This window comes from Cyrtonyx montezumae, unplaced genomic scaffold, assembly GCF_038088225.1.
Source record: "Cyrtonyx montezumae isolate F1298 unplaced genomic scaffold, pur_monq_1.0 scaffold_3, whole genome shotgun sequence".
NCBI classification, from domain to species: Eukaryota; Metazoa; Chordata; class Aves; order Galliformes; family Odontophoridae; genus Cyrtonyx; species Cyrtonyx montezumae.
Genome location: NW_027072034.1, coordinates 114,039,953 through 114,067,225, shown reverse-complemented (window position 1 = coordinate 114,067,225; position 27,273 = coordinate 114,039,953). Strand labels below are relative to the sequence as shown.

At 40.3% G+C, this 27,273-nt stretch overlaps 1 protein-coding gene across 1 annotated transcript in view; it reads right to left on the bottom strand.

Moving 5' to 3' along the window:
* Positions 1 to 1,862: 1,862 nt before the first annotated feature.
* LOC136051452 (bactericidal permeability-increasing protein-like) overlaps positions 1,863 to 27,273 on the bottom strand; it is a 26,089-nt gene continuing 678 nt past the window's right edge. Inside the window, exons 2-16 of the mRNA XM_065740892.1 lie at positions 19,410 to 19,526; positions 17,569 to 17,680; positions 15,132 to 15,260; positions 12,372 to 12,530; positions 11,651 to 11,714; positions 11,504 to 11,564; positions 9,858 to 9,949; positions 8,513 to 8,686; positions 7,347 to 7,400; positions 6,757 to 6,927; positions 6,083 to 6,150; positions 4,628 to 4,670; positions 3,522 to 3,585; positions 2,502 to 2,578; positions 1,863 to 1,940 (exon numbers count right to left, since the gene is read on the bottom strand). Coding sequence (XP_065596964.1) covers positions 1,863 to 1,940; positions 2,502 to 2,578; positions 3,522 to 3,585; positions 4,628 to 4,670; positions 6,083 to 6,150; positions 6,757 to 6,927; positions 7,347 to 7,400; positions 8,513 to 8,686; positions 9,858 to 9,949; positions 11,504 to 11,564; positions 11,651 to 11,714; positions 12,372 to 12,530; positions 15,132 to 15,260; positions 17,569 to 17,680; positions 19,410 to 19,526 — 1,463 coding nt within the window. The remainder of the gene's footprint in view (positions 1,941 to 2,501; positions 2,579 to 3,521; positions 3,586 to 4,627; positions 4,671 to 6,082; positions 6,151 to 6,756; positions 6,928 to 7,346; positions 7,401 to 8,512; positions 8,687 to 9,857; positions 9,950 to 11,503; positions 11,565 to 11,650; positions 11,715 to 12,371; positions 12,531 to 15,131; positions 15,261 to 17,568; positions 17,681 to 19,409; positions 19,527 to 27,273) is intronic.

Below are 27,273 nucleotides of genomic sequence, written 5' to 3'. Positions count from 1 at the left end.
GGACTAATTACTTGAAAGGAGCGCACACATAGGAATGACATCAGGAAAGCAAAAACTCATTTGGAGCTGAAACAATTGTGGGAAGTGAAGGGTAAAGATAAAGGTTTCTGTAAATACATCAATAGCAAAAGGAAGCCTAAGGAGAGTGTGGGTCCATTGCTCAGGAAACTGGGGACTTATGACAAGAGGAGTAGTAAATTTATTTTCACTAGTAAGATTTGTCGTCAGGACTCACAGGTCCCTGAGCTCCTTGTGGGAACAAGGCATAACCCACAGCAGAGGAAGATCTCTTGACCCATGTGAGATCACTTAACTCATGTGGATGTACACAAATCCATGGGACCAGACAGGAAGCACCCAAAGGTGTTGGCTGACTGATCTCAGCAAGAAGCTCTCTATCACAGTCATGGCAGTCAGAATTTCCTCATGACTGAAATAAAGGCAGACGTCGCAGCTGCCTTCAAGAAAGGCAAGGAGAAGGATGCAGAGATATACCAGATGGTCAGTCTCACCTCAGTCCCTGGGATGGGTATGGAGTAAAATATCTTAGAAGCCATTTCTAAAGCACTTGAAGGTAACGTGACTGGGAGCGGGCAGCATGGGTTTTCAAGAGGCAGATCACACCTGGCCAGCTTCACTGCTTTCTGTGATGAGCTGACTGGTGCTGTGGACAAGGGAAGGGCAGTGGATGTGGTATAGCCCGGTCTGGATGATGGGACAGAGTGCACTCATGTAAGTTTGTGCACAACACCAACCTGCAAGGAGCAGTCAATACACTCCTCATGTCTGGGAGGGAGTAATGCCCTGCATCAGTACAGGCTTGGGGATCTTTAGAAATAAGCTATGCAGAAAAGGATCCGTGAATCTTAGTGGACAACAAGGTTGAACATAAAGCTGCAGGTGAAGGTAAGTGATTCTTCCTCTCTATCTGGCACTTGAAAGACTGTGTTTGAATTACTGTCTCCAGATGGGCTCCCCACTACAAGAAGGATATTGACATCCTGGATCAAATCCAGCAGGTATCAAGAAAAAGGTTATGGGGCTGGAGAACATGATCTACTCAGGCAGTATGAGAGATCAAGCATGCTTAGCTTGGAAAGAGAGAGCCTGACAAGATCTTTTTGTTTTCTACTGATTTCTGATCTAAGGATACAGAGAAAATGGAGCTGGACTCCTCTTGTAAGTGCATAGTGCATGGAAAAAAGGCAATGGACACAAGTTGAAACATGGGAAATTCTGATTCGATATCAGGAAAATAAATTTATTCTGAAGCTAGTTAAATAGCAGAAAACATTTTCCAGAAAGCTGCTGGAAACTCTGTCCTTGGAGGGTTCAGAACTCACATGGACACAGCCTGTAGCAACATGCTCTAATTAGTCCTGTTCTTAGGTGGTCTCTGCACTAGATGACCTTTGGAGGCTATTTCAACATAAATTATGATTCTATAATTGTATGCTAATACACTAGATTTAATAAATCTATTCCCACTCATGACCCAGTTACAAAGGGACAAATTGTGAAAATATTACAAAAAAGGTCTCGCGCTACACATAAAATGTTGCTAACACTAATGGAGATAAGCTGAATAATGCAATAACTGGTTCCAGTAATTAATAAAACTCTGTGTTTATAACACAAGAAGAACCAGTCATTCCTTCCCATCAGACCACAACAAGCTTTCTAAAGCATCAAGAAAAGTCAGCTACACCCACTATACTAAAGACCAGCAGATTCGGCTTATGAAAAGTGACAAAACATCAAAAATAGTGACCAAGATCCACGCTTCTAATGTTATAGCATCTACTCCATACAAGCCAACAGAAGGAAGACTTTCTCGATGATTGTTTGAAAGTAAAGGGACATTAGGGTTGACCGTGAAGGTCCTCATCTTCCCCTTGCTCGTGTTTGTAGTGAACATCAGTGAAAATCACAAGGTGACCCTGAGGAAAGAAGAACATGTAAAATTTCCTTACATTTCAGATGGACATATTCAGGGTTAGTAGATTTGCCAAGTAGCCCCTCAGCAGTGCAGGAGACAAGCGTGGCTTTGTGATTCCTAAAATTCAGTTGACTTCAGGGTACAAACAGGCTCTGATATTAGTTGACGTGGCCCTCCAGAATGCTGGGTAATGCTAACTACAAGGACACAAAGGCTGCATCTTAGCTTTCCAGCCCTACAGAAAGGTCATAGCAGTGAGAGCTCATTCACTGCTCCTGAGACCTGTGGGGGATAGCAGAGCTGTTCCTGTGGTGTTTCCACTTTGCTGGTATTCTCCAAAGGGCTCAAGGACCCTTTATAACCTACAGCTGCTCAAAGCACCTTGCTATGGTGGGGTGTGTGTTTGTGTGTACGTTTTTCATCCAGAGTTTGGGTTTTCAATCTGCTCTGTAGTTAAAGCTTTACTACTAGCAGTCTTTAGAATGACCCAACACAACAATATGCACAAATTTACAGGCCTGAAAAGAGTCAATATTATTTAACAAGAAGTGGAGCTTCTCACCTGATACATTTTTATTACAGGTCTGACCAGGGTAGTGTGGGCCAAGCTAGGAAGAAGGAATCCTTTTCCTAATTTATCTGAAAAAAAAAAAAGACAAATATAAATACATCTGTAAGTAATAATAAAACAATTCAGAAGCATTTTTCAGTAGGAACTCAGTTGTATCTCTATATTCTTTGCTAAGAAGCAAAAATTCCCATGAAAAAGTAGTGGACAGACCTCTTAAAATTACTCAGCTAACACTGCGATCTGCCTTTGCTCCTTTTTAGACATCTACTCCATGGGATATGGTTTCTGCTGTTTCCCACTCTGAATTATTCTCCACCTTCCTTTCGTTTTCTTCTCTATATGGTCCCCTAAGCCTGTTGGTCTCTCCTATTTTCATTCATCCTATTTTCCTGGGTCAAGCCCCAGGTTTAGTTCTACTTGCTTTTTCAACCATTTGACTTTAGCATCCCTCCTTTCCTCTCATCAGTGTCTCACCTCCTTCCTCAGCAGCCTCCTTGCCCTCATTTATCCCACAGGCACCTTCTATACTCTTCCATATGTTTCTTTCCACCTTCCCCTCTTCCTTCATCATCCTTCACTCTCTGCATCAAACCGAGCTGATTTTATACTTTGTCCTGCCTGGGGCAGCAGGCAGAGTGCAAAAGTGAGAATGTTACACTATCCCGAAGCCACAAGATGCAGACGTGCTTCTGAATTTCTCATGTTCTAGGCCGTTCTCTGGTTATGGCTTGACTCTGTTGTGATAAGACTCAAGCATATCTGACCTCTGCTGCTGCACTTCTTTCAGTGAGAAGGAAACTCATGCACCGTGTTTGGAAAGGAGCTAAGACTTCTCTGTTCCAGTTTTTGTCTGATTCAGGTGACTGAGGGATCAGCACAGACAGCTGTCCAGGGGTAGTCAAACTGACAGAGAATCTCTCACATCACAGCTCTTGAAGCTGTTCACTCTCTTTAATGGTTTCAGTCTTGCTTTCCCACCAGCTGTGGTCAGGAACTGGCCACAGTCCTTACCATTGATTACTGGGATCACTACCATCCGTAAAGTGTAAGCCAGAAAATTCTCCACCAGCGTGACCTGCAGTAAGGGGGAAAACACATTTGCTGATTATTGCATGATGACTAGGGGACTGCAGCTTGAGGGTGGAAAGAGAGGGTTAGCACTGCTAAAGATCAAAAGCAATATCTTTCATTGCTAAGAAAGAAAAATGGCAAAGAAAATCTCAGGTTAAAAGAAACAGGTTTTTTTTGTTGTTGTTGTTCTAAATGGCGTGTGGGTGAGGTGAATACACAAGGCAATGCAGTATTTATTTTTCTTGCAATACTATTTTTTGTGTGTTAAGTATCTGAACTCAACTGTAGGAATGCAATCTGTTTAACTCCATTTCACCTTCCAAGTCTCAGTTCTCCAAAATGAACTGTGTTCTGGTTGGCAACAATTGCCCTGTCTATGGTGCTTTGTCTTATTAGTGTTTTCCTCCCTTCACTTAAAGGTGTAGGTTGGGTTGAGCTGCTGTAGAGTCACTCTGACCAATCCTCAGTGTACGATGAATGATCTAATCAGTGGCATGCTGTTTCTCTTACTCCCTGCTTTTTGCTCTCCTTTTATTTGTTTGCAGTGGTTCAAAATAATACCTGAAGCTGAGCTTAAGCTCGACAATGTATTTACTCCTATTGTTACATCTACTAAATCCAGCTGTGAATTAAAGCTGCCTGTCAGAAACAGCTAGAAGAAGTGCTAGACCCATGCCTGCCTTTGTTCTGCTGGGTGCAGAAGCCAGTAATTCAAAAATCAATTATGTAATTCAATTAAATCAATTATGATGGCAGACTAGGTCACGCAGTCTAGGCAGATGCTTCTCCCTGTTTCAATTAATGTTGCATGGTAATAATAATAATTGGTGTCTCTCTTGACAAGGGAAACACCCCAATAGTTATTTCCTCTTATTAGAAGGAAAAACAAACAAACAAAACAGGCAATGTATTTGAAAGCAGAAAGATCAGTGGCAGATGATATCCCCAAGTGAGATGGAGAACTGTCCAGCAGCAAGTTAGGTTGAACTGCTTTTAACTCTGAAGGGCTTGGCTACCTTTCCTAGACACTGAAACTGTTAACTTACCTGAGAGAAGTCAACAGCAGAGTGCAGCAGGGAGATATGGAGCCTAAAGGGAAGAAGTAAAAAAAAAGGTTCACTAAAAACAGTTTCACACAGTCACTGCTTGAAGTGAACAGTCTTGAAGAAGTACACCTGTGCTCTCCAGAAAAAAAAGAATATATGTATTTTTTTCCATAAGGTGCTGCAGAATGTGTGTACAAAAATTGAATCCAGAAGAATAGCAGGCATCAATGGGATCTTTCTGCAACAACCTTCCTCTACAGTCATCTGTAGTCTTGGGCTATGACTGCAAGATTTATAAAGAAAAATCTCTCTGGAAATGTCACTTCCTGCAATGGCTGAACTACACTTTCCTCAGCTGCTGGTTATGAATTAGATGGGCTCCTATCCAGTCTCAGCCCTGTCTAACTTTTCTTGCTGATGCCTGTGATATACACTCAGATAAGTGTAAACATAATCCTGGGAAAAAAAAAACAAAACCAAAAAAACAACAAACACATCATAGTGATGAGCAGAACACAATCTCATGTCAAAAGCTTTGAGTGGCAACATTCTTGAGCTCATGCTGACAGGCTCCGATCATTCTGAGTTCTCTTTTCCACTTAAAAAGGATCAGTGACCAAAACTAAAAAAAGGCTGCCTACGTTTTTCTTTAATGGAAATGTAATAGGTTAAAAAATATAATATACTCTGGAATTCTGATCCAGCTTGGAGTGCAGGGTTACCAAGAAGAAACACAGATATGCCTGAAAGTCTGCAATTCTACACAACTATGCATTTAGGGAGAAAGGGGCTGTAAAACATGTCTGAGTTTGAAGTCTGAATAAAATTTGCTGAAAGCCAGCTGAAATCACATGTAGCTGTAGGTAACCAGAAAACCATCAAGATCTAAGTGAAATCTAAAAAGTTCTGAGCACTGCTTCATCTAACAGACACGCTTCTGGTCTCATTTGTTTGATGGCATGTTGTAGTATCAGCTATATAGTGTCACTTTTCCCTTCCCCACATGTAAAGATGTATAGAGCTTGTTGTAGTGCTCCTGTAAAGTGTTTTCATGGTTGCAGCTCTGTTTATGATGTTCAGACATGGCAAGGCAGTGACACGTAAAGGGCTTAGAATAAATGACTGAACCTTATTCTCTAGCATCAGTACAGACTTAAACAGATGGCTTTAAGATACCAACTATTTTGAACACTGTCATTTGGAGGGGTATTTAGCCTTAAGAAAGGGGTTATATCACGCTGTACAGGAGACATGGTTATTCCCCAGTATTATTACATTTTACCTACAGAATACAGATTGAATAGTCAAAAGTATTTTAGAGCCCCTGTGAGAAAGAAGGTAACCACTGCTCTTTTTCTCATGGTGAAACAAGTGATGTTACATAGATAGAATGATGTTCTGGTGGGTCCTTGTGTTTGAATCATTGATGTTGCTTTCTGACTTTTCCTTAATTACCTCTTCAGAAGCAAGGAGATGATCAGCTTCTGTTTGATTACTGTCAAATTGGCTCTGGTACTTGTTGTCTGTGGGGAAGAAACAAAACCATCTTCTGTGACTGTATACACAGATACCGTCTGAGCTACAGGCACAAATGCAATTGCTTTTTGTCATTGGAAACAGTGCCTAAACATTTTATTTAGTCAGCATGTATAGATAATGAAATCATTTGTGAATTTGCTGCTTTCTGAGTGCAGTGAAGTGGCAATAATGCCCTGATTGCATTCTTATCATTAGTATCATTTAAATCTCTGCACGGCTGACTTAACTGGTTCACTTTCAACCTAATGAAAAGATGTCTGGGGACACACTGAACAAGAAGGAACAAGTTAGGAACAATGAGCATCAGATAATCCCATTTAAATATTGCTATTTATTCTCAAAGAATCACTCAACCTCCCACGTGGGAAGAACAGGTTTCATAAATTACTTATTGTACCTGCATATTAAATTCTACAGTATGTAGTGCACATTTTCTCCCTGTGAAATGCAACAGAACAGTATGCACATTTGTGACAGGCTTGTAAATGGTATGCTACACTGAGCTCTGATTTTTGAAGGATGTGAAAAGATTACGGTGTAATTTGTTCAGCCTCAGCACTGAGTGTTATCTTCTAGTTCGTGCTACTTACTAGATTCCCTGTGAAGATGTACTGGGTGGTTGAATTTGGCAGAACAGCAAACACCTCTACAGACCCACTGATCCACAGTCCGCATGTGTCTGACTGCAAGCTGACAGCAGGTGGTGATGTAGCCATCAGCTTCAGAAGCAGTGGGCATGCTGTTAGGCAACGCACAGCGATCTGTGGGATCTCAGAGAAAAAAAGGTTGAATGTGGAGTTCCTGCAGCTTAAGTTTTTTCGTAAACGACAGTTTCAGTGGCTACCTCACAATAAGGTGCCATATAACAATACTTCGTGTTAAACTCAAGAGTAAGAAGATGTACTCCACATAGTCTTTGTAACTATTTCAGAGACTGAGAGGAAATCTGGCACTCATGGGGGCAGAGAAAGACTGCAGAGTAGTGTTATATAGTTAGGAAGAACATGGGAGTTATGAGAAGAGGTCAAGTATGTTTGAATCTTCCACTACTTGTACACCAGCTCAGTTTCCTTGTCTTCTCTGAACTTCTGCAAGTAAGCTACACAGATAATATCCACAGCAGACATCAGCAACTGCTCTTTCTTAAAAGACAAAGATCTGTACAAGCAGAAGTACCCACCTCAGGAACAAAATCTTTCAGTATGGCTGTAGTTAGGTTAAAAGTAGTAGCAAGCTGTAAACAAATGAAATAAATCAAGTCATTATATGAGCTTAAAAAGAGGGCTTCCTTGAGAAAGGCCATACTCTATTAAAGAAAATAGTCTTTGATTCTAGATAATTCATGTTTAAATATAGCATTTCCTTGGCCCAGAATGATTCCTAAGGGTGCCACAATGCTCTGTGGAAGAGAGGAGAGACAGACATCTTTCTCATGAACCCATCTCAGAGGCATCTACCATACAGCAAGTACACGTTATGCTTTGGAAGAATAGACCTGGCATCCTGCTTTCTTCCTGCCGTTGGAAATAGATGGAATACACTGAATCTGTCAGAGATAGGACTCAAAAATCTAATTTGCCCTTTTTCTGTAGACCATTGTGATGATGTTTGCCAGCACCAGACCCTCTTGCCAATGTTTCAGTTAGCAAAACTTCTTGGAATCCCTGTCTACTAATGCAGTTGTGGAAACAGCATTTCTGGGATAAGTCTTATATGTTTTTCACCCACAAATGAAAGCTTACTTTCCCTGTACCTGCTTCTTGTCTCATTTTGCTGCTTTCAGCACAGTCAATACATGTGCTGTGGGCCTCTATGAGGCAGACAGTAGACTGAGTATTCTTTTTCCTATCTTGTCCTTGAAACTCACGCAGAGGAAAGCTTTCTTTGGTTTTTTAATGCACGTCTTGCACACCAGCTCTGTGACATTCATATCTGTCATTTGCTGCCTAGCGTTGCCAGTAAGTTCAGGTCTGAGGGAGACTTTGACTACCCAAAATGATAAAATGCAGAAAAAAAACGCCCTGGTTCAGTCTTATAAGTAAGACAATAAGAAATTACATAAGTAATAACAATACAGACCTCTGTAATAACATGGCAGTCATAATCACAGAATCATAGAATCATGAAGACTGGAAAAAACCTCTAAGATCACTTAGTCCAACCACCAACCCATCCCCACCATGCCCACTGGCCATGTCCCTCAGTGCCACATTCACACATTTCTTGAGCACCTCCAGGGACAGTGACTCCATCACTTCCCTAGGCAGCCTGTAAAGTATTAATCTCCTTTGCTGACCATTCACGCTACTGGTATTTGTAATTCTATTACATACAAATTATACTCACATCTTTGGTGATAGTGATGTTAAAAACCCCTGCTCTGTAGTAAGCCAGTGTAGCAGAATTAAGAAGATAACTGGAGACTCCTAAGTAGAGCATGGAATCACCTTTGTTGGGGAGACCAAAGGGAGCAGGCACGAAGGGAGGGTCTGTGTGATTTCCTACTGAATAGACTGTGCCCTGCAAAGAGTTGTTAACAAGTATTTCTACTTGTAACCATTTGTATCTGTCAGAATGCATTAGCAGTGGCTGAACGGAGGAAATTCTTATTCTAGCTTCCTAACCTGAAGATAAAATTGACAATAAATAAAACCTGAAGCAATAAATAGTTTCTTATATGCCCTGAAAATCAGCAAATTGAAGTTATTTTGGAAAAACAAAGAACCCACAGAGAATGTGGCCTCTACCCTTTCGAAATCTGAATTTGAGCACTCAGGTGAGTGTTCTGAACTGCCACCATGAGTGAGAATGAAAATCCTCTCGACCACAGTTTTCTACTATTGCACAGATACAGTTGTTGACTTAATCTAAGACTGACATTTAAGAAGATTCTTCAGGAACTCCTCCCCAACTCCCAAAAAGCACTGAAAGTAGTTTAAGAGAGAGACACAAAGGAAACACCTAATCCTAAAAAAAAGAAGTGGAGTTGGAAATGGCAACTCAAAACCATCAAGGATCAGCCCGTTCTGAAGAACACTGGAGACCAATGACTCCTTTACCTGACTCATCTGTAATCTCATAATGGGTGTCAGCATGTTAAAGTTTAACTTGTAAATTCTAACTAGATATAGCTGAATAATTAACAGGATTGCTAAATACTCTTTAACAGCATATATCTTCCTTGCAGAAGGTGCACAAGGAAGTTTGGTGTGTTTCCTTTTTCTGTCTTTCTGTTTTTCTTTCTTTCTGTCTTTCTTTCTTGCTGGATATCTCTTGCCAGAACATGTGAAAAATTAGTAAGAAAGGAATTGCTGTGTGCTGCCTCTCTGTGAGAAGTCTTTTTTGGGTGTGACCAGTCCATATAAAAGACCTGGACTCAACGTTAACCAAATACTCTGGATTGTTATCACACTGGTAGCTATCATAGATTACATATCACTGACTATAAAGCACCTCTGAAGGGATTCAACTGAAATAATTTATTTTGGTGAATTAACCAATGCAGTTACTATATTAAACAAACAGTTGTATCTGATTTCTATAACAGCTGATGCCCAAAACATCCAAAATCCTTATTGCTTTTCTAACTAAACAGTGGAGAGGCTGAGTATGACTAGTGAAAGAAAACGAATAAATGCAAAAGAGTATGAGAACAGGCTTTGAGAGCACAGAGATACTGATGGCAAATTACCTTCAAATCCAAGTTAATGTGAGATTTGAAGACTGCTGGAGAACTAACTAGGGAATAGTCTATTTGTGCAAAGGCATCTATCTGGCTTAAGACTAGAAAAATAACAGACAAAAACAAAATGAGCATTATTACAAAAAATGTCATAGCAGCTTTTATTTAGTTAAAGACAAAAGTGTTCTAAAAATGATGAAGAAAGGGAACAGTGGGAGAAGGAAGAAGAAGATAAAAAAACTTAGAGTAAAAGTGTGACTATGCCCTCTGGGAAGGTCACCAATTCCTCCAGTTATAGGCCTACCTCTCTTGTTTCACAACTGAACTGATTTCTCAGAAATCCACTCTCATGCAGCAAAATATCTAGGTTAGGGTCCCTTTCTTGTTTTGTGTTTGCACAAGAGAACTGAACTGCTATAGGATTACTGCCGTAAAGGAAAACAGTAATACTTTGGAAGATGACATTAGCAGAGTTTTAAGCATATCAGTGTTGAAGATGAGATGTTTGTTCACACCAATGAAGTGTTCTTTATCAGACAGGGTGACTGAAGACTTCTTTTTCTGAAAAGTACTCACAACTTCGGTCTGACTGTTATTTTTTATTGGATTGTCAGTTCTGTTCACACTGTGCACAAATAATTAGATGGTTTTAAAAAGAAATGGTGAATTCACACGGAGATTATGAACTCCTCAGTATGATAGCACAGTCTGGAGCACCCCTGAGCCTGAATTGCTTGGTTGTCTGCTGTGTGAAACAATGTCCTTGATAACCATGACTTTCAGCAATATTTCCCAGTGCATGGCACATAGCCATTTTGGGAAAGAGAAAACAAATACAAGTCTGCATACTATGCTTCTGAAAATGCACCTATATTCACAAACTAAAGAGTGGGAATGAAATCTCTGACATTAATACATAATGACATATATAAAATATAACAAAATAGGAGAATTACATGAATTTCAATTAGTACAAACTACAGATAAATAGTCTTGCAGAAAAAGAGAAAGAAAAAAGAAAGAAAGGAAGAAAAAGGAAAAGAAAAGCTGTAGGATATTTATCAATTGTAGCTGTGAAAATCTTAAATGCTTTTGGGGCACCTATATCTACTATCTTCATGCCTCTGTGACATGAGTGACACAGGAATTGTTACTGATGTGAAGAGAAATATGCTTAGGGTGACTGTCTTCCTGCATCATCTTGTTATCTCACTGACCTTGAGTTTAAAACAAGATGTGCTTAGTTTGTGAGATTTTGCAGGACAGCAGTCCAGGACTGGATGTCTGTTGGCTTTTCAGTGGATTACTGCCAACTCAGATTTTCTTATGTCCATCGTAGCAAGAGCATAAAGGATCACTGGGAAAATGTTCATCTTGAAAATCTAAGGAAATAACGTGGGTCAGCCACAAGAAACTGAAAGATTACAGGTGAGCTGCTATGGGCACAGAAGAAATCTGAGTATTAACTATAAGGTTCTTGCAAGGGATTTCTAAGAATCTGAAGTGGGCTAAGGTGGAGAACAATGGCTCAGTCTTTATCTCTTCGCTTTTTTTTTTTTTTGTACTGTGAACACAGCAATGGATTGGCAATTAATAAAACCACTACAAACAGTGCACTGTGAAAATTAGTCAAAAAGCTCTGATCAACAACTTACCCTTCTGCTTTCTAAGCTGTGCATCCATCATTTGTATTCTGTATTTGATATTTAGGCATATCTATAGGAAAAGAGAGAGAAGTCAGCAATGTAAGGGCTATATTTGACTCTTCCCTTCACTAGCTGAAATAATCTTTTCAAACTTACATTTTCATCCAATCTGGAATGAATGGCCTTCTCAAGATAACCAGATAGGAAGCTATAGATCCAGCTGAAGAAAAGGAAATGAACACACAGATTTTTTACAATAAATTGAAATCTTTGAAATATAAAATCATAGAATCTTCCAGACTAGGGCATCAATGTCATTTAGATTAATGAAAACCTATTACAGCAATACTGGTAGACTGTACAGCTGAGTTCTAGGTCTCATGGAAGCTATTTAGAAGGCAATCTGCAAATTGTGAATATGAATGTTAAAGTGCTGATAACAGCCATATTTTCTCTTTAAATATGACACAAAGCTCTCTAGAAAATCAAAACAAGGAGATCTATAAAAATTGTCATATTTTCTTCTGAAATAAAAAGAAGTTGTAGGTCAGCTTGTCAAAGTACACAATCAAACTAGATCCCTTCCTGCAGATTTCCATTTGCAGTCTTGTACCCTTTAATATATGCAAGTGTCAAAGTTTTCAAATGCAGTATGTCTTGTCAGCTCATTTTTTGGTATGTGCACAAATAAATGTAGTTTAACCACCCTTCACACACTCAGCAAAGGATGTTGTTTACAAAAGCAGGCCTTTACAATTCTTCAGTAGTTAGCTGGATCTCTGAAAGGCAACATTTGAAAAGTAGTCCTCATGTGACAAACTCTGCTATTTCCCACAGAGTAATTAGAAAATCTTCTATACATACCTAGCATACATACCTAGATCCTTCATTTAACTTGATTTTTACACTACCAATGCTCAGCTGGCAATTGTGCAGCAACACAGACAAGTGGCCTGTGCTGTCCCGTGATACTTTGAAGACAATTGCAATGAATAGTTCTGAGATGGACAGGGTAAATCCTCCTTGGTCTTTCCTACTTAGAAAAACAAAACAAAATAAAATAAAAAGAAACCTCAGTCAGGGAAACATGCCCTCTAAGGGAATAATTTAAGGCACTACCTGTAAATCAGTTCTGAAAGGATTTCTGGCTTCTATCATCAAGAATGAATAATGGTTTTTTTTAGGGATTAAAGTCAATCAGGCACATGCATCACATTCAAAACAAGTTATATGCATGAGTTTCCAGGACATTAATTTTCCAGTGTTGTGCAGAACTGGAAGAGTTTGCAAAAATGTCAAAATTCCACAGTGACAATAGACATTTCAGTCCTTCATGACTGGTCATCCTGAAGGCCTTTGGGACTGCAGCACCAGAAGTCAATTATCTGACCAATACATAACCCAATGGTTCTCAACTTTGTAATGGTTCTGATTCTTGTTTTCCTCTCACAGTTTTCAATAATCCTTTCTAATGTATATGTTCTTCCCTTTTATTCTTTCATTCCTCTCTTTTTAGTCTTTCCTTCATTCTCTTCTCTGTAAAAATTCCTACTAAGACACACCCCTCACCAATTTCCTTATTCACAATTTCTAGCAAATTTAAGTATTATTACTACTATGGAGAAAGAGCTCAGCCCAATAGTAAGCACAAACCACAAGTCTTCTAGCTTTCTTCTCTATTATTCAGGCTGAGAATTAACAATTAAAATAACAATTCTGGGAAAACATGTAATGCTGAGAGAATAATCTCTACCGAGCTCCAAAGCACAGGTTATCTGTGACCAGATTAGTGAGTACCATTCCCAGTCATAAAATCCCTCCTACCACCACTACCATTTTCAAACATCTTTCTCAATCAATATATGTGCATTAAATGACTATCTGAAGGAAACACCACTCTTCATACCCTCATTTTTCCTACAAGCCATTAGGAAAAACATTCTCAACAGGAAGGTAATGCAGCACTGGCAGAAATGATGTGGGGAGGTAAATCATCTTCCTTGCCTGAACATCACCAGCGTATAGCTCACCCAATGTAATGACCACTCTGTTTTGAGCAGAACAAAATGACCTTCAGGGCTTCCAACCTAGCTTTACCCATACTTTAGTGATAGAGATCTCTGTGAAAGGATCTCAGACCTTCTGCCTTTTTGGGCTACTTGGGAGACGCGCAAAAGTTCAGCTACTTAGGTCTCTGTTGCTGCATCCTTAACTCTGCTCTTACTTAGGAGGAATCCAGATTCACTGGGTCTAGGCTTTCAGGAGCAAAGTGCCTGCCATGAGATGCTGGGACTCACAGATTGCTCTGGGATACAGTGGAGACAGAGAAGGGCTACAGTGAGATTTGGGAACTCAGGAATAATACCTAAAAAGCTGGGGAAAAAAACCATCTTAGTGATCCTAAAAACAGCCCAGTAAACTTGGGTTGTCAAGGGTCTCCCTTGAAAAGCTGATTTTCAGGTGAGATCTCTTATTTTAAGATAAAAGCAATGTATTAGGATTAGGGAGTGGAGGGACTGAAGAGTGAGGCATATTCAGGATTTGTTTAAACCTACAGCTGTGTACAAAACATAATATGGAACAGAGCAGAATACTGTTCCCTTTGTCCCTCAAAAAGGAAAGAAAATCCCTTCATAACCCTGCACTTCACCAAAACTGGTTTTGACTCCCTCCCCCAGATCCTACATGCCAGTTCCTCATCTCCTTTGCAGTTAGTGAAGCCCTCAGAGTTTAATATTTCTGGTGTTTCTTTAGATCATGCCCAATCCTCACCCTCGGTAAGAGGGAGAGGTAAATTACTGTTTGGGAACAGCTGATGTGCTCTACTGAACACAGTATCCTTTTCCTCACAATGCCAGATACAGATTGAGACCACAGTGACAGTGCTTTCCAGCCACCAGTATTAAAACTGGACACAAAACTGCGTGTCCGTGCTCCTTTGAAATCAGGACATACTGTGAAATGTGCAGCCTGGTGATCTTGCTGTACTATCTGGCTTGCAAACAGAGCAACGCCTACTGCTGTTACCAGGTACTCCATTAACCCCAACTACTGAGATTAGCACCTTGAAACCTTTAATAATATCCCAGATGTTTTAGCCCTCTACCTCTGAAGAAAAAAAAGTTGAAAAAAAAAAGAATACTGCATTAAGATCCATTAGAAAAATGCTGAGATATAGCAGTGAAATAATCCGAAGACACCATTGAAGACAATCTCATAGTGCACAGGCTCACGAAGCGAAGTCATTTGTCCACAGTGACCTGAGCTGTAGAATTTTCTAACTTCTGGATGTTTGGCATTGTGACAGTACTCTCCTTATAAAAATGATCACTTTGGAAGGCGATATACAATGTAGCACCATTTTAAATACGGTGGTCCTGCACATACATATCACATACTGTCTAGACAAACTGTGCACACTAACAGATGTCTGACCTGATAACTCCCAAAGAGACACACCTGCATCAGTTAGCAGGGAATGTTTCCTTCTTGAGAAGTTCATGCAAACTGACTGCTTTTTAAATGCTAAAGAGTATCAGACTTAAAAAACAATAACTGCAACTACATTTCTAAATTACATTTCCAATTCCTCTCCCAGAACTGTCTCCCAGCTCCAGCTGCACTGTGCAATACTTACAGTAGCCATGCTTCCACTCTCCAGTCCGCACTGATTGTCACAGAAGCGTGTGCCACCGACAGACTAACACCAGTGCCAGCAATAAAGGAAGCAAAAGTTTCTGGTATATCTACAGCATCAACTTTGATCCTACAGCAAAAATGAAGCAGGACATTAGACTGCATGTTAAAAGGTTAAGAAGGAATACTGATGATTGAACTGTTTTGCTGTTAGAGGCAAAGTCTATGCTTTGTTAAAAGAATTTCTCAGAAAGTTCAGAAAATAAAGGTATCTATAGCATTATACTGAGTAGCATCCTTGCAAAAAACATCCTCACTATATTAGTAGGGAAAAAGGATGCCCAGTCAAAACAAAAACCTCCAGTTGGAAGAAAAATAGTCCCTGAAGTGAAATTTGCTTGCTGTGAGAAAATAAGTCTGCCTGTTACATCCAGATGCTGTATCTACAAAAAAAAAAACAACAACCTAGGCTGTATGAACATTAGCATTCACTGAAGAAGAGCAAAATTTTTATATCCCTCCCTCACTTCAGCTAAAGGCTTTGGAGTGGTTCAGTTTTCCAAAATAAAATCTTACTTACAGATTTCCCAGTGAAAACATTTTTTTTTTTCTGATATTCAAAGACATTGTGTTGCAGATGGGTGTGTTAACGGAGCTGTACATTGTAAAGGTATCAGTTGCAAAGGTATCAGTTGCAATCTTATCATGTAGCTGACATTCCTTATTGTTTCCTGCTATCTGGCAGAGAGCTCTGAAACAACTGACTTTCATCTACTTTCCCTGGGGCTGAAGGCAATAGCTAGTTTTAGGGAAAATAAACATACTTTTCCAAAAACATCTTGGGCAACAGTTAAGGTTGCCCTTATTAATCCTGTTTTCAGAGAGATGAAATCAGACTGCGTATTGGGAGCGGAATACTGGTTTGGAGAATGAATTGTGATTTTGAAGATCAATCCAACTTAGGTTGGAAGGAATGTAAATATCTCTGGATCATTCCCCTACACCAAGGCAGGCCCACTAAGGGTCCAATTCATTTGGGTCTAAACACCTCCAAGGAGAGAGACTCCCCAACCTATCTGTGCTTCTCCTCATCAGTTTTCTTAATGTTAATTGGAGTTTTTCTTGATGTAATGTGTCTGCTGCCCATCATCTCTTCACTGAATGCCTCCAGGAAGAATCTGTCTCCACCTCCTCTATAATCAGCACCCATCAGACAATGAAATGACGTGCAGAAAGACATCCCACCACACCCTTCATTTTTTCTTATTCAGGCTGTCCAAATCCAGCTTTCTTAGATGTGTAAAAATTAAGGTCTCAAGTATAATATAACACAATGAATATTAGTAATATATTAGTATATTTGAAAATTATTAAAATATTATATGTTAATAGAGGATGCAGGCCCTATCCAGCACAAAGTATGTGAAGCCTCCCAGATTGTTATTTCTTGCTCTTGGTAATTTATAAGTAAATGAAAATGAAATGAAGTAAAATACTACTGGGCAGTGCAACTTCACTTGGAAGTAGTACTAAAAGATCAGAAGTTACTGTTTTTCTGGTTACAGTATATTAGAAAAGCTTAACCAGAAAGATGAGAAAGAAAGTTATAAAACAACCTGATTTTCTATTACTTTCCTTGTTTGGGAATATTGTAAGAAGTTCTACAGACCTTTTTCTCTACAGGCTGTTTGCAGTACACCATTTTTTTCAGCAGGAAATAAAAGTAGAGCCTTACTTAATGAAAACGCTATATTGTAAATCTGTCTAAAAAGATTCTGTAAAAGTCATCTTCCTATCCCATCACCTCAGATAAATCATCCCCATATACACATTTTCTTCTTACCCTTTCATGATGGCTTTTCCCTCACGAAACTCAAACAAATCACCTTCACTGCTACATCTCCTTCATAGTAGCCGACAGTTTTTCAACAACACTTTTTCCCTTTTTCTCATCCATTTTTTCCCACTGGGTTACATCTGCTTGTACATCTGTCTTGCCCTTAACTCTGGAACAAATCAACTAATAAAACAGCCAAACTGCTCTTTCAAAGGCTCTCTAAAGCTCATCTCTGAGTATGGCAGAAGGAAAAGATAAGAACACGAGAAAAAAATTCTTTACTTTGAGTGTGGCAGAGCTCTGGAACAAGCTACCAAGAGAGGCTGTGGAATCTTGTTCTCTGGAAATATTCAAATCACACTCAGACACTTTCCTGTGCAAGCTAGTGTGGGCAACCTGCTTTAGCAGGGGGTTGGACTAGATGGTCTCCAGAGGTCTCTTCCAACCCCTATGACTCTGGGATTCTGTGAAATACTCTTAAAACTGTTTCAGCAGTTAGATGAACCATTAACATTTTGCACTGAACAACAAGAAAGGCTGCGTAATTATTACTATGAAGGTGTTTCATCCTATAACTTTGAAATGCATTTCCTACACTTACCTTGAGATTGTATAATTCACCTTCACAATTGAGAAACTCTCCTGCCCACTCCAGCTTGGGAAGGACTCTTTCAATAGTCTTTGCTTCAGTAGTTCTATCCCAATCTTCCTGCCTACAGTGGGACAGAGGAAATCAAATATCTTGCAGGACAGATTATGGCATGCAAAGGTCAAGATATACTAGCAAATAATTTAATCACTTTTAACATAGTTCTGAAAACTCTCCCATTCTTAAACCCTTACCTAGACCTCTTTCTAACTACTTACATGTCTGCATCTATTGCCCCCAAATGAATCATTTAATTCAAGATCACTATGATCTTGACTCATATTTTACATTCTAGAACTCTTAATGATTTTTTGAAACTGTTATACTTCCTTCACTTCACACACAGTGTGGATAACCTTGGAAATACTTGGTCATCATATTTATCTCAGATTGTCTTACACCTATTAAGATTGACCAACATGCATAGTCCTTACTTATGTAAAAAGTGTGAGCATATGCATATGAAGTGTTGGTATGTCAAATACGTTTTTACATGACTTTCTTTAGCTTTAGAGCCTCAAAGTTGCCAAATTAAAAAAACAACAACAAAACAACAAGTAAAAACTTGTTCTTTTTTTTTTTCCCCCTCCAGAATTCAGTAAATTAAAAAAGCAAACAATTATGATCAATGGTAACTCATGATTCCCTGGAAATTCCTTCTTCAAAAGCAAAAACAGAGGATCTGTCTAACAGAACCACCCTAAAGCTCACTTATGGTTCTAAATGAGAGCAGCCAATGGCCTCAAATGGAGTCTCTCTTAAGGTTCTGGTAGGATGAGTGAGAAAGGATGAACTACTGACTCAGCCTTCAAATCTCACATTAAAGGAAAATGCATGACAGGCACCATGCTTTTCAAATATGAGAAAAACCATTGGCAGAGTCACTGTCAATGTCTCTTCTTATTCCCAACCACTAACACGGGGTTAGTCTATTCCTTTGGCACTTGAAAGCCATGCTAAATGTCACAATTACTGTTGGGCTCATATTAAGAAATAGCAGACTGAATTTTCATTTCTAAAGGCAACAGAGATGCCTAGGGAGTGCTCTTCCTAGTATTTCATAAAAAGATACAAAGAACAGTTCTGATTTGGATGACTGATGTTTGCCCTGCACTTCTTAACTCCTCAAAAGCCTTAAAAACAACGTTTGTAGAGAAATAAGTAGACCTGATCCTTGCTTTCATCTGGAACTCATAAGCCCCATGCTTCTACTTTTCATCTCACAAGTCCATTGTCTAGCTGTCAGTGTGCTCAGTACATAAATAATGATTAATCCTTAGCATGACCCAGCCTTTGTTGAATTTGTACCTTGTTAACCTTTATTATTAATATTAATTCTGTAAACAATTGAAATTGTACTGAGTGCCCTCCACACCCACAGACTATGCCCTCAGAAGGAGGCAGCGAGAGGTGGCCTGAATAGAAAGAGTAAGGAAAATATACTGTAGAGATTAGGAGTGTTGTGTACATGATCACTGATTTTAGCACTTTTTAAAAAGAAACAATTATATGACCATCTCATTCCAGTTCTGAGACAGTAGATAAATATGAGGAGTGTAATAGAAACATTGTTGGACTGCAGGAGCGTGCAATTTGAGGATAAATTCATACCTTGGGTCTAAAAAAAAAGAGATTGAGAGAAGGGACAAAGGGTGTTGTGCTGCAAGGTGACAAAGGAATATGTTCTGTTTCAGTATTTAAGGACCAGGCTTCTACACTGCACCTTCTTAAAGAACTACATTCTGTACAACGAGTATTTATTGTAAATGAACTTCTAGTAATGTCAGACATACCATAGTCCAGACCCTTCTGAGTAATTCTCACTTTAAGACCAGGATTAGCTTCAAGTTGTAAAAACAGCAAACATGGCAGGAAAGAATACCACATCTTCTCACCTTTGTCACTGGTACCTGTCAACAACATTTATAATGCAAACGTGATTGTAAATGATGCATACCATGAGTCAAAAAATCCTTATCCTTTATTGTTCCCTCAAAGAAACTAGGACAAAGGTGGATACCCATGAGAGGTTTAGTTGGTTATTTTGCTGCACGAAGTGTTCAGTGTGGGAGCTGAGAGATTTCTGATTAACTGGATAGCATTTTGGTAGGCACTGCCTATTGGTGAGATTGCATGGTTCTGCTCCACTACTGTATGCTTTTCTCCCCCCTGTGTTTTGGCTGGTTTATTTTATTATATCCTAGCTCCTTCAGAGTGAATGTGACACAGCAATAGCAGCTGAGAAACACGTCCATCCTTCGAAAAGCCAACACCCTTTTCATATACATACACAAACTTCTGATCAAGTCAGCTCATGAGAGGGGAGTGCAATGGTTAATTCAAAACATACAAGAATTACCTAGTGATCACATGGCAGACTACAGTACAGTGAGTGTCTGAATGCAGGGCAAGTAAGCCACTATGTGGTGGGACACAAACACAAAACACAGCTTCACAAGAGCATTGACAAATTATTGTTTTATTCTTTTACACTTACAGAAGTAAGGTTTCTTTGTTCAAAACTTGCATTCATTACGATTTTCACTACCAGTGACAGGGACTGTTTGATTCCCTAGAAATTGAATGCTGTTTCTCATGACAACTCAAGTCTTCCAAGTGCTGAGTGAAATTTTTATTAGAGCTCTGTGGTAATTTTAAACTGGCCTTAACACTGAGGAGGCTGGAACAGACTTTTACAGTGGGTAAGACTGTGGTCACAGTATCTGCCTATATACAAAACCAGAAAATACACAAATGTATAACAAAACAAACAGGGAAACAAGCAAGTCCCTACCTCCAAACCTTTGATAGTCCTACTTCTTTGCTGGAACTAATACTGATGAGGCTGGACTTCAAACAGCCACAAATCCAGTATCTACCCAGTACCTCATAAAATACTGCTCTTCAAGGGACTTCCAAACTGTAAAACAGACAAAAAGAATCAACCAATATTGCTCTTATAATAGTTCTCTAAAGGGATACTTAAAAATCATGAAAATTACAGATCAAAATCATAGAAAAACATATAAATCATAGAATCCTTCTGAAATTACCCCAGAAATTCTATGCAAGAATATGTGCCTTCTGGAAAAAGAAGGATAAATCTGAAAATACAATCCAAATTGTGACAAATTTTGAAAATCCCTCTGTAAGTGGTCTTTCCATCTCCAGTTTTTATTCTTCTTTGATTTTCTCTATTTTAATCAACACCACACGAACGATTAATTTAAGGTAGCAACATTACACAGAACAGCCAGCTGGAGTCACAGACCTTAATTTTTTTCTAAAAAATGTCTTAGCTTTTCTTGCAAATGTCACCTTTTCTGGCCTAACAGAGTCAATTAAAAATCAGTATAAAACCAAAAAGATGTTTCTATCATTAAATAACAGAGATATGTACTAGATATTTACCTAATTTATCTAAAAGGATTGCTAGCAGCACTAGTGTAGGTGAGGTACCTCACTGACATTGAATTTCATTCCCATTGAGGAAAACAGCATCCTTAGTTACTACTTTGCTTTGTAGCTGTATGTTTTTGTTAGGCTCTTACATGTAACCCAAGCGTGAAGCTGAAAGAACAGAACTTCCAGGGTGCTAAAAGATGGCATCACTTCATACCGTTTTCTCAAATCAACAAGTTTTACTTTCACACTCCAAGGCTGACAGTTGTGACTTCATCTCATCAAAGACCAAAGCCTCTGTCATATGCCAGGGTTGATTGTACAGGCTTAGTCAGATGACCACAACAGACAAAGCTAAGGAGATGTCAAAACAGACAAAACTAAGGAAACTGTCAGCTGCCTGATAATCTAAATCAGAGCTGCCAATTTCACTGTTGATGACAACAGGCGATAGACAAATTGCTGTGATTTTTATCTTCAGTAACTGAGCACATATCAAGCAACTCCTCTATACAAATAGTTCTCCTAATTCTTTTGTCCTCTCAGAGATAGTGTTCAAGTACTTTAAATAAAGATGAAAAACCATTTTGTTTCAGCCTGTGTACTTGCCTCACCCTAATGAAGTACTCTACTCACCAGTATGTAGATACCACACTCAGAGTTCTCCCTTGTGAAGTCTGCCAAAAAGTTTAAATAAAACTTGTAATAAAGATAACAGATGAAGCCTGACTAAGAATCAAAGCTTCAGATACACACACAAAAAAAGAGTCACTATTATTGTCTTGTACAGATTTAACACAGCCACAGAAGCCCACTATCTTAAACTGATCAACATTCAGAATATCCATGAAAAAGAATGTTGTCAGTGTCTTGTCTTGGCTCTGCACAAACTTTTCAGTTGCAGCCCACAGAAGAGCTTTTTTTTTTCACTTCCAAAAATTCAGGAAAGAAATCTCAATAGTAAAGAAACACAAGACAAACAATTCTCAAAGGCAACAGTAAAAATAACATAAATCCAACCTGCACTCCAGAAAGAGCATTTAGTTTCACAGTCTCTCTGTTAGTGCAGAGATGGGATTAGACTTTTCAGTTTCTTCCTTGCTCTGTTTCTTCCAGTTACTCAGCAGCACGCTCAGGAATAGCTATGCTTTCCGCAGCTCACTCCGCAATATCAAATCAAAATGACTCAATAGCTACATGTTTTTAACCCTTCCTATACAATGATATTCCATATGGAAAATCACTCAAAGGGAAAAGGAATACAACACTTATATGGTTACTGGGAGGGAGATATTGCCTGGAATGCTTGAAGTATCCAAAAAATGATACAGACAGAAGTTCACTAAGGGACATAAAAGCAAGTGATCTTCTGCTCTCTACTGCCACAGAAAAGCCTTGGAGTGTAGCTGCCAGAGAACTAACCTGTGCTGAGCCACAAAATAGCTGTAGTGCTTACACACAATTCATTTATGATGGATAATTATGTTGAAAGGCAGTTGTCTGATGAGCTGATGGAAAACACACACTTTTCACTGCTTGAATCCATTTAGTTTGCATTCCTGACCTCTATAACTGTCCTAGTACCTGAACCAGGACTATTGATTTACTTTCAGTGAAGTACATTTAACAAAGAAGTCAGTGTTCTCACACTGCACACTGGCCTCACAGCTAAGATTTGCAAGGGTGCTGCCAATGCAAAGATACCAAACTTTGTCTCTGAGTTGTCAATTCAAAGAATTTTGCTCTGTACATAGCAGTTCAATAGTGAAAAGAAATATATAAGGAACAAACGTCTTAACGTGCTGCTTTTATCATGCCAAATCATAGTGAAGTCCACCAATGGTCACTTTGGAAGGTGGCATGTTCAGTTCTTTCTGAGGAGGAGTCATTTGCAGAAATGGTGATGCTCACAAGGCCTTCTGCAGGAATGGAAGAAGCACTGTGAGTAAATCTCTGTGCTAAGTCCAAAAAAGTGCTTTCTGTAGGTTCAGGAAACAGAATAAGGTTGTCAATGGCCTCACTGCCTGCTCCTGCCATAGAAATCTATACTGACATCTCTTAAGTAGCAAATTGAAGAAAACATGGTAGTAGTGAAAAGGGATTAAAGCAATCTGGCAAACTCCTGAAAGCCCACTGGAGGGTCCTGTGCTCCATATGGCTAAGATTTTCATTGTGAAGTCAAGAAAATCTGACAAAGTAACCTGACATACCAATGAGTTATGTCAAGCAAGTTTGGTGAGTGATCCCCATGCATCCTTTATTTACAGTGCTGGGTGCATGGGGATCACTCACCAAACATGCACACCAAATGAAGAAACGACTACATATTTAAAGGCATAGGTATTCATTACATCCCAAGGACACTAACAGAAATTCCAAAGTGACTGACATCTCTGGTGGTCATAGGATCTAATAGCCATTTTCACTGTAAATTTCCAACCTTTAAAGGGGTATAGCTCAAAATGGTTCCCACTGATGTCACTTTGAGCTGAAGCATCTGTTTTGCCGTTTTATCTTCAAAAACATCACATCTATTCTACTTTCTTATCTTTACTTGACAACAAGTTTCATGGCCACTGCATTTCACTCTTGAGCTTGCATTTACAAGCTCAAGAATGAAATTTACGGGAGGTTCCAGTCTCTCGGGAACCGAGTGAGAGCAGGCAGTCCCAACGGCTGTTCTCGCGAGAGGTTAACGAAGCGTTAACGAGGCACAGCCGTTAACGAGGTAGGCGTTAACGAGGCATAGGCGTTGCCAGGGTTTCAGCGCCCTTGCCCACACCCCTCAGCTGAATAGGGCTGAAGGGGTATATCCCTGAAGGGCTCAGGGAGGGCAGCGATTTATCACATTACAATTCATATCTATATATATATTATTATAAACTATTAATTATTTATTTACTTTCAATTTTTTCTTTTCTTTGTTTTTATTTTTTTGTGCCATGGTCTCTACAAGACAGAGGGCTTGCCTTAAGAAGGCTGTGGCGACCCAGACAGAAGGTCTGCCTAGAAGTGTGGCTACACAGGTCTCTGGTTGCAAGGAGTGCCAGAGCCTGCTACTACTAGATGAGGGTGCTAAGCAGTTCTCCTGTGCAAGGTGTGAGCAGGTGGAAGATCTGCTTAACATGGTGGTTGAATTGAAGGAGGAGGTTGAGAGACTGAGATGCCTTGCTAGACCTACTTTTCACTAACAGGGAAGGACTAGTAGGGGATGTGAAGATTGGAGATTGTCTTGGCCAGAGTGACCATGAAATGGTGGAGTTTGCTATTCTGGGTGACGTCAAGAGGGTGACTAGCAAAACTATTACCTTGGACTTCCGGAGGGCAGACTTTGACCTGTTCAGGACACTTGTTGCAAGGGTCCCTTGGGACTTGCTCCTGAGGGGCAAAGGGGTCCAGGAAGCCTGGATGCTCCTCAAGATGGAAATCTTAAAGGCACAGGAGCAGGCTGTCCCGGAGTCCCGTAAGTCAAGCCGGAGGAGAAAAAGACCAGTGTGGATGAACCGGGATCTTTTGTTGAGACTCCGAGAGAAAAAGAGAGTCTATGTCCTCTGGAAGATGGGTCAGGCTACTTGGGGTGACTACAGAGAACTGGCCAAGATCTGCAGGCAGAAAATTAGAAATGCTAAAGCCCAGCTTGAACTTAGACTGGCTACTGCTGTAAAGGAGAACAGGAAACCCTTTTACAAATATATTAACAGCAGGAGAAAAACTAAGGAAAATTTCCCTCCTTTACTCAACGAGGCAGGCAATGTAACCACAGATGATAAGGAAAAGGCTGAGGTTCTCAATGCCTTCTTCACATCTGTCTTTAATAGACAGAACAGTTGTCCACACGGTACTTGCCCTGACCTGGAAGTCCGGGACGGGGCGCATAATGCACCCCCTGTGATCCAAGCAGAGACGGTCAGAGATCTACTCCTCCATCTGAACTGCCACAAGTCCATGGGGCCAGATGGGATCCACCCAAGGGTGCTGAGGGAGCTAGCAGAGGTGATTGCTGAGCCACTTTCTGCCATCTATCAGCATTCCTGGTTATCTGGAAAGGTCCCACAAGATTGGAGGCTTGCCGATGTGACTCTCATCTACAAGAAAGGCAGTAAGGAAGACCCGGGGAACTACAGGCCTGTCAGCCTGACCTCGGTATCAGGGAAAGTTATGGAACAGATGATCTTGAGGGAAATCACACGACACGTGCATGGCAATAAAGGGATCAGACCCAGCCAGCACGGGTTCACCAGGGGCAGGTCATGCTTGTCCAACCTCATCTCCTTCTATGACTGGGTGACCAGACAGGTAGATGAGGGAAAGGCTGTTGATGTAGTCTACCTGGACTTCAGCAAGGCCTTTGACACGGTCTCCCACAGTATTCTCCTAAGGAAACTGGCAGCCCATGGTGTGGACAGGTTCACTCTTCTCTGGGTGGAGAACTGGCTAGAGGGCCGTGCCCAGCGGGTAGTGGTTAATGGAGTTAAGTCCAGCTGGCGTCCTGTTACGAGTGGTGTCCCCCAAGGGTCAGTTTTGGGGCCCATCTTGTTTAATATCTTTATTGATGACCTAGACGAGGGAATTGAGTGTACCCTCAGTAAGTTTGCAGATGACACCAAGTTGGGAGGATGTGTCAATCTGCCTGAGGGTAGGGAGGCCCTTCAGAGGGAATTGGATAGGCTGAACAGCTGGGCTGAGCTCAATGGGATGAGGTTCAATAAGACCAAGTGCCGGGTCCTGCACTTTGGCCACAATAACCCCATGCAATGCTATAGGCTTGGGGCAGAATGGCTTGAAGAATGTAGAGAGGAAAAGGACCTGGGGGTGTTGGTTGATGCTCGGCTCAACATGAGCCGGCAGTGTGCCCAGGTGGCCAAGAAGGCCAACAGCATCCTGGCCTGTATTAGAAATAGTGTAGCCAGCAGGAGCAGGGAGGTGATCATCCCCCTGTACTCAGCTCTGGTACGGCCGCACCTCGAGTACTGTGTTCAGTTTTGGGCCCCTCACTACAAGAAGGACATTGAGGCCCTGGAGCGTGTTCAGAGAAGGGCAACAAAACTGGTGAGGGGTCTGGAGCACAAGTCTTATGAGGAGCGGCTAAGGGAGCTGGGATTGTTTAGTCTGGAGAAGAGGAGGCTCAGAGGAGACCTTATTGCACTCTACCACTTCCTGAAGGGGGGTTGTGGTGAGGAGGGGGTGGGCCTCTTCTCCCTGATAAATAACGACAGGACGAGAGGGAATGGTCACAAGTTGTGCCGGGTAAGATTTAGATTAGACCTGAGGAAACATTTTTTTTTCTGAAAGAGTGGTCAGGCACTGGAATGGCCTGCCTAGGGAGGTGGTTGAGGCACCATCCCTAGCGCTGTTCAAGAAGCGTTTAGATGAGGTGCTAAGGGATTTGATTTAGTAGTTGGGTAGGGATAGTGATAGGAGGATGGTTGGACTAGATGATCTTATAGGTCCTTTCCAACCTTATGAACTTATGAACTTTATACAGACCTCCTGTCCTTCAGCTTATATCTGCTCAAGTTGTTCTCACAATATTCTCATGATTCAATCAGGAGTAGAGCAGACATGAAGAAACATCAGACGCTGTGTAAGGGCCAGCAGCCAACCTGAGGTGTTGTAAAGAAGAGCATTGTTAAAGGTATTAGCTATATAACACCGGTACAAAGGACTTAAAATACACTTTATAAGTCAAGTTGACCACCGTCAAGCTGCAAGAAGCTAGGAGGTTCTTTCCACTGGCTTAGACTTGAACATCCCTGCCAGTGTCACAGTCAGAACAGTACCCTGGATTTTCACAGATCTCCTGATGATACTGCCTCTTCTACGCCCTTCTGCTCATCCTACTATGTCTGCCATCTTTCGGTGTGACCTTAGTCATTCAAAATATCAAGATCCTAAGGATTAATATAAATGCACATATACATTTTTATATTTTATAAAACATGCTTTTTGCAGAGATAAGAGAAACAGTGGAAAAGGCCCAATGGTTCACAACCTTATTACTGCACTGTTTTCAGAAAAAACAGATATTCCATAAGGTATGCAAATGATCCAAACAGACCTTTTTGTAATCTTTTGTCACTATATTGTATAGTGTTTTGGTTTTTTAAAGAATTAGACTAATAGAAGTTACCAATTCCACGTTGAAAGTCAAAACCCTTTTGTACACAATTATTTATTTAAATTTGTAAGAACAGGAGTACTGCATCCAGACCTGGAAGCTGCTGAAGTGGGTCCCAAGGTGAGCCACAGCGACAA